This window comes from Platalea leucorodia, assembly GCF_965183815.1.
Source record: "Platalea leucorodia genome assembly, chromosome: 6".
Taxonomy (NCBI): Eukaryota; Metazoa; Chordata; class Aves; order Pelecaniformes; family Threskiornithidae; genus Platalea; species Platalea leucorodia.
Window position 1 is genome coordinate 80,276,641 of NC_138828.1, and position 7,669 is coordinate 80,284,309.

The 7,669-nt window shown below is 48.6% G+C and overlaps 1 protein-coding gene across 2 annotated transcripts; it reads right to left on the reverse strand.

Annotated features, from left to right (window-relative positions):
- Nucleotides 1-409: 409 nt before the first annotated feature.
- On the reverse strand, nt 410-7,419 carry CD8A (CD8 subunit alpha). Of its 2 annotated transcripts, none has more exons than XM_082314973.1 (6): nt 7,312-7,419; nt 6,366-6,734; nt 5,673-5,762; nt 4,585-4,701; nt 2,934-2,964; nt 410-515 (listed from the first exon to the last, which is right to left on the reverse strand). In XM_082314973.1, exons 1-6 carry the CDS (start codon nt 7,352-7,354, stop codon nt 461-463), a joined length of 705 nt encoding a protein of 234 aa, XP_082171099.1. In that variant the 5' UTR covers nt 7,355-7,419; the 3' UTR covers nt 410-460. The 2 variants fall into 2 exon arrangements, with proteins under 2 accessions (XP_082171099.1, XP_082171098.1); XM_082314972.1 differs by having other exon boundaries at nt 5,658-5,762.
- Between the last annotated feature and the right edge of the window lie 250 nt (nt 7,420-7,669).

Sequence of the window (7,669 nt, forward strand, 5' to 3'; positions counted from 1 at the left end):
TGGCACCGTGAAAAGCAGGTGTGTTAAGTGAAGGCTTTTATTTCTAAGTAATCTTGTAGCAAATTCACCTTCTAGCCGCATTTTAGAAAGAATTATTACAGGCTCTTGAGGAGAGATCTGGCTAATATCCTTATTTCTCATCAGCTTATCACTGATACAGGTCAGCATCGGGATTGACCTGTTCCTTCTGCCCGAGCCACCAGGCTCTCTCGCTGGGAACGGCGGTGGCGTTTGGCCTTGGGAGTTAATGTGAAAAAACTCAGGTTTTGGAAGGAGCTGTGCTTGAGCGTGCAGGTCACAAACAGCGCCTGCTTGCTGTCCGTGTGTCTGCTCCATCTTGGCCTTTCAAATTTGCGGAGGCAGAGTGCACGAGGAGTCGTAGCGTTATAGAGGACGTAGGCGACGGGCTTACGCGGTGGCAGCTCCCAAAGCCGCTCCGGAAGCCAGAGGGTGCAGATGGCTACACGTGCCGGTTTGGCATGCTGGGCTTCACATTGGGCTTCTCATTCGCAGGCCTAGAGAGAGAGAAAAGGGTTTGATTTACTTTGATGGGAAAGGAAGGCGACGACAATTAATGTCTGGCTGCGGATCAGCTCGTTTAGCCTTTGGTCTGCAGCCGGGGACCTCCAAGAGCAGGCGGCAAAGTGTTCCTAAATCCTCTTCGTGCTAGTGAAGGATCTGCCAACATGTCAACTAGTGACAGCCAGTAGAAGGACTTAAGATACACCGCTAGTGAATTGTCACACTAATTAAAAAAAAAAAAAAAGGGGCTTTTTTAAATTTGCCGCTGACTTCTGCACGCTCCTGTCCTCTCATCAAGCCTTTCTCCACATTCAGAAATGAATAAAGAATGAAGAGCTCAGGGCTTTTTTGGAGTTGGGGAAGCTGCTATCAATTCATAAGGACTTTTTCTTGTTGCAAACCAGTTTCCTGCAGAGGAGTTTAAAAGGAGGCTTTCTACACTACCAGCATGTTCCCAAAATGACAGAAATTACTGGTCTCCAGCAATTGATAGTTCTATGCTGATTTAATGAGTTGGAGATTTGGCACCTGTTTTCACTGAAGATTAATTTGTGGTGGAAAATGAATCGTTCAGCTGCCAGCAAGAATCCCAGGCCAGATCCTGAGGCGCTCTTTAATGGAGTGAATTGCACTATTAACTCCCAAAGACCTTCATTTCAGTAAGTGGGAACAGCTCACAGCGGCAGGAATTTCCTCTCTAAATACGAGCTTAAATATGCTACGACTGCTTAAACCAGGACTCTCTCATGTTAGCGCTGCCTAAGGAAAGCTGTCCTTGATGAGAGGAGTTCCTGAGGCACTTGTAACCCAGCTTCTCCATCGGTGCAAGATTGAAGAGCTCTGCAGCATGTTTTTTCCCCCTTAGGGGCAGAACATTTTTGCACAGGGCTGGCAGCAGGGATTGAGATAAGTGAAGAATGCAAGCATCTTCCTAAACAAGGCTGCAAGAAGAGCTCTTCGTTATCGTTTAGCTGTTGGAAAGCCGGGCGAGGATCAGAAGAGTGCTGGATATAATAAATATCCATCGTAAAAATGACAGGCTCTTCCCTTTTTCAGGCGGGTAAAAGAAAAAGCAGGTCTGTAGGGGGGGCTGCCTTCTGGCATACCCAGAGAAAGATTGCGCCCGAAGGGCAGAAGGCATTGCCGCTCAGTGCCTCTTCCCTTCAATGTTGTTATTATTCAGGCACTGATTTCCAATGCATTCTGCCTTTAAAAAACCCAAATTGTAGGGATCCATTTTCTGTTAATGTAGGGGGAGAGCGGTGTTTCCTAGTCACCGTTTCTTTCTGAATGATCATATTAATTTGGACGACTAAAAAACTATTAACTTTTTTATGATAAAACCCATGCATGTATAACAAGGAATTTGAACTTATCTGATTTAAAAGATGCTCAATTTGCAAAGAAAAAGGCTCCAGAAGCGTGACAATACTGTTCCAGACTTTCTTGCAACCCAGCTTTTGCAAGCGCCGGCCCAGCGCTGGCCTGGCCGGAGCGGTAGCGGGGATTTCGGTGCTCGAGTGCTCTCTTGCCGCCAGCCCCAGGGTGCACCCTCCGCACAAGGCCTGCAAAACTGCAGAAGTGGGTTTCTGCGGAGCAGCCGAGGTGAAGAAGCCGTGGCAGGGAGGTCAATTTGCAGAAGCAAAATGCGCGTTACTCGCGGGCAAAAGGATTTCTTCTTCCAAACAGGCAAATTGCAATTCTAATTCTGATAGTGTTTTCCTGGTGACTCAGGATGATGGGTGGGTTGGGGAGGCAGCAGGGAAAGCATAAAAAAAGGATTCCTGTCTGCCCTAGAAAACAGGTTAACTGTAAAGCTATACGTATCTGCATTGCTGTTTTTCAGGAAAGTCATCGAGGGCTGCATCAGCCTCTCTGCTGCTGTTCCTTAGCGCCTGTTGGGGAAAAAGAGGCATAAAGCCGTGGTGATGTTGGTCCAAAATTGTGCAGAGGGGGATCTGGGATGCAATAACTTGCATCTAATCCGTGGGCACAACCTGAAGGTCCAGTCATGAAATCAAAGGAACAGTTTGGGGAGGGGAAGGGATGAAATACGGTCACCCCCAGGCTCGAGTTGGAGTAGTGCATTGGGAGCACACAGATGTGATGTTAATTGTAAGCATCAAGTGATGCGCAAAGTTTTTAGGCTGCCGCAAAGACCTCCCGTCTTTCTGTTTAGTACCTCCTGCAGTGTCAGTGATTTGAATTACTTAATATTAAAACAACAAATGCCGGAGAAGAGAACCTTATCTCTCTGTTTTCCCCTTAATTCATTACGCACTCCCCTCCTCTCCACCATATATCGGATGAAGAATTTTTAGATGGCTTTTTGGCACCTGCCTGCTTTATCGCTTGAGGGTGAGCTGCTGCTGAGTTTAAGAGAAAAATATCAACCCCTTTAGCTTACTAACCTTTTACATCTGCATCTTCGTCTTCTGGTTTCTAAAATAAAAAAGAAAATGTTTTAGCTCAAAGATACCGAGTCACAGCTCAGTAAAGAAACGCTGCAGCAAGGTAGGGCTGGCATTCCCTGGCAGCTTGTTATCTTTAAGACTAACAACAGATAAACCAAGCTTATTTTTGAGGAAAGCCGCACAACTGCAGCAGCTCAAGTTTCCCTGGCAGCCCACTTAAGTATTTTCATGAATTAATTTTTCATGTGAGTAACAGTAGCAGGGTCAGCCCGGGAACACCAACGGAGAATTATTTTTTTGTTTGCTGTCTCCAGCGACTTTGGCACGTTGCTGAGAATCCGTTGGCAGCAATTAATTTCTACAACAGATGAGCGGCAAGGATGCCACGCAGCATGCAACCAAGTTGAACGATCCTCTTCCCCATTTTAGCATCTCTGTCGTTATGTATTCGGTGAAATACAATGTCGGGCCATTGATTTTAGCACAAGGTAAAAACCTGTCCTTGAGAGTTTGGGCTGCCTGCTGTAGAAATTAATTGCAGATAATGGCTTTTCACTGATCATTCACATCAGCATTAACAAGCAGAAATAAATCACTGAGTGGCGTTTGTGGGTTAATAGATGCCGCAGGTCACCAGGGAATCCTCGTGCTCCTGGTGACCTCGGAGGGAATTTGGACCAACTCCAGGTGCTCTGCTGCATCGTCAGCTATTTCCCTCGAGAAGAATGACTTTTTTAGCTGTGGTTCATCAGTGGTGTTTTCATTTATTCCTTCCTATCGCTGCACACTGTGGTGATTAGTATTTGTCAGGGCTGAAGGATGCTGAAAAATTGTTTTTTGTTTTTTTGTTTTTTTTTTTTTTTTTAAACTGGGCCAGCTGGCAAATTCGTCTCACATCAGCTCCCGGCTGCAGGGCCAGTGAGGATCTAGCTAGATTAATTCAGCAGCCAAATGCTTTGGTGTCCCAGGGAAACAAGCTGAGCCAGTTTAATGAAATCAGTGTAACTTCTGGGGGTACCGGGAAACTCCCTGAAGGAAAGTTAAACTGATTTCAGTGAGCATTAAATTGAGTTAAACACACTTGCACTCACTGCTTGCTCAGGGTAATTTAAAGACATTTCAAACATGAAATTTCACCAAAGGGCTTTTGCCTACCCAGAGATTTTGCATTACTGCTTTAACCGTAGCCGCCTCTGAACCTGTGTAATTAAGTTGCTTGGTTGGTTACAGCTCAAGCTGCTAATGGGAGTTTTGGCATTTGAATTTGCAAGCCCCGTGCTGGAGCACGTTTATCCTATTTTGTCAAAGTGTTTCAGGTTCTGGTACTTTTACCCCCTGATACACCAATTTAAGGACAGTAGAGGCAATATAGTTTGATAGAGTAAGTTTTTCTCTATTTATAATCTGTTTTTCTTCCTTGTAGTGTAGAAATTTATAATTATTTCTCAGGCTAAGCCTACTGATGCGGAAAATATAGATGCTGATTTTTTTTTTTTTTTTTTAACAGTGGTCCTTCTCTTGGGTTGGCTGTGTCCTGGTTATCTGATGCCTACGTAAAGGGGATAGCTAGAAGATCCATTCCCCTGAAGGACAGGGCTGCGGTTTTGGGCTAGAGGAATATCTACAGGGGGTTACGGGTGAGCCTTACGTTGACACAGCGCGACGGTGACCACCAGGGCAATGAGGAGCAGGAGGCAGGCGCCTGCCAAGGGAACCCAGATGAAGATGTCACAGAAGAAATCCAGTTCTTTCTCCTTGCTGGTCTCTGCAGGAATAGAGAAGAGGAAAAGTCCACCAGGGCTGGTGTCACGGGCAGCTCTGCTGGAGCCAAGGGACCCGCCTGGCGTGCGGTGAGGCGGAGGGCTTCCCCTGGCCCCCAAAGGCACAAGTGGGCACCAGGGATGCCCACAGGCACAGCACGGGTGTCATCCCCAGAGGGGAGCGTTCATTAGTGCTGCTGCTCTCAGTGTTTTCCTGGGGACCTGAGGGAGGACGCGTAGCCAAAAGTTTTCTCGTGTCTCCTGCCGAGGCTAAAACCTGCACTGGCCCCCAACGCTCTGACCTCCCTCCACCTCTTCCCAGTGTGCCCAGCCAGGAGACATGCTTGTGCTTTTTAAGTCATCCTTAACCTGTCCTAAGTGGGATGAAAATGTTCATCACAGAATCACAGAATGCTTTGGGATGGAAGGGACCTTTAAAGGCCATCCAGTCCATCCCCCCTGCAATGGGCAGGGACATCTACAACCAGATCAGGTTGCTCAGAGCCCCGTCCAGCCTGGCCTTGAGGGTTTCCAGGGATGGGGCATCTACCACCTCTCTGGGCAACCTGTGCCAGTGTTTCACCACCCTCATTGTAAACAATTTCTTCCTTATATCCAGTCTGAATCTACCCTCTTTTAGTTTAAAACCATTACCCCTTGTCCTGTTGCAACAGGCCCTGCTAAAAAGTCTGTCCCCATCTTTCTTATAAGCCCCCTTTAAGTACTGAAAGGCTGCAATAAGGTCTTCCTGCAGCCTTCTCTTCTCCAGGCTGAACAAACCCAGGTCTCTCAGCCTGTCCTCACAGCAGACGTGCTCCAGCTCTCTGATCATTTTTGAGGTTTAACCCTCCCAGCTACACATACCCAGGTATCCAACTCTTACAAAGTTCTACGGATTTTCCCTCCCCCTTCCATCCCAAAATGCCTGCAGGATCCCCCTCGGATCTTCCCCTCTCCCTACCTGCAGATGGGCTACCTGGATCCGGGGTCTTCAGGCAGGGGTCCTTTTCGGTGATGCCATGCTGGATGGTGGGTGCTGGTGTGGTGGGTGCTGCTGTGGTGGTAACTATAAGTGAAAATGGATGAATACAGCATACAGGGAAATAAAATAAAATAGCTCTCTCCTGCCCTTCTGCTCTCCTACCCCTGCCATGGCATGGCTGCTCCTGTGGCCAGTGTAGGGCTCGGGTCCGAGGGGACTTCATGGGTCCCATTTTGGATAATGACTCCCCCAAGGAGGGTCTCCCAAGACCCAATAAGGAGCTGCAGGCTCGTTATTTCTTGCTTTCTGCCACCACCGTCACAAAGCCTGAGTACCCTGAGGCTGGTAGGACTTTTGGGACCTATGTGGGGTGAGGAAGGAAGGGTGGTGGTGGACTTTGCTTTAGTCTATTCACTTCAGAGCCACAAATGAGATGAAGGAGTGGGGATGGGGAGGTGATGCCAGGTCCGCCCGTTAATCTTTGCCTTGGGCAGGGGTGATACCATGAGAAGAAATGGCAAGCAGGGAGCCTCTGGCAGGAGGACGGGTGTATTGGCCACAAGATGCCTTGTGCAAGCGAGCAGGGAAATGGGTTTTCTGGAGAGGCAACTGATTAAAAAAGGCATAGGCAGGGGGTGCTGGACATTTTGGCAGAGCTAAGCAAAGTTGAGTGGAGGTGTTGCTGACCTGGGAAGAAGGCAGGCTGGCCAGGGCTGAAGTACAGCATTTGGTTGCTGTTCATGAGGCAGAAATAGTTCCCCTCATCCTGTGATGTGAAAGACTTCACTACCAGCCGGTAGACCTTGCCGTCTTTGTTCGCCTCAAAGCGTATGGATGTCTTCGCGCTGCCCTCAAAGGTACTCCGGGAAAGGTAGGAAATGAAGACGATGAAGTGAAGGGTCCCATCCTTGTCCAGGCGGACCCAGAATACACCACTGTCATCCTTGGTGGCCAGACACTCCAGCTCCAGCCGCTGTCCCACCCGGGGGTGCGTGATGCTGCTGTCACGAAACCTGGCCGTCATCGTGTACCTCTGGCCCCAGATCCCAGGGCAGCCTGCGGGAGAGAAATCCTCATGGGAACCTCTTGGGAAGAGCCACGTCCCCTCTGGGCAAACCTTGTTCCCTGTCCATGGGGTACGAGGTCAAATGCAAAGGATAACTGTGCTGTCTGGATGACCTGAAGGTTTCATTGGAGTCCTTGCTGGGATCATGCGTGAAGGGCGCTCAGCAATTAGCCACCGGGCTTTAAAGATGTGTGCTGCCCTTCAGAAAAGCCTTTCAGCTGCCTTCTGGGGATGGTACCCCTTCCCAGCTTATCTGAAGTGACTCTCTAAAAACGCTGACTGCCAAATCACCTTCTTCTCCCCTTCCCTCTCCCCTCCAGAACCACTTCTCCAACCGGGCTCCCTTCCCAGTGCATATGATGCTGCAGCCACCCCTCTGGCTGCCCAGTGTTGGCTGAGGTGATGCCGCCTTTACCTCCACAATTACTGAGCAAACCTCAAAGTCAGCCTTTTTGGTTTGCTTTTTATTTTCCCTTCAACTATCTAGCCCAACTTCTTGGATTCAGTGGAAGGGGTTTCCTTGCCCCTCCCGGTGAAGGTGATGCACAACCCTGTGTCCATACTCACAGAGCCCCAGAGCGAGCAGGAGCAGTGCAGGAGACCCAGACATCTTCTCCTAGGGGTGGCCGTCCTTGGGGATGGTGCAGAGGAGCAGAGATGATCTTTCTCGCTTGACTTAGGAGGCTGCGCCGCTCTTTGGAGAGGATGTGATGTCATCAGGACCCTCTTGGGTAAAGAGACGGTGTTCAGCATCTGCAGCAAAATGAAGCGGAAAAAAAAGATTTCTGAAGAAATTCAGTTCTAATCCAGAATTTGGGCTCATTTATCGTTATCAGTTCTTAATGGTGCCTCAAGGATTTTGCCTCAATGACTTCTGTAGAGATTCAGACTGATGATGCTCGTGCCTAAGGTAGGATCAGCCACT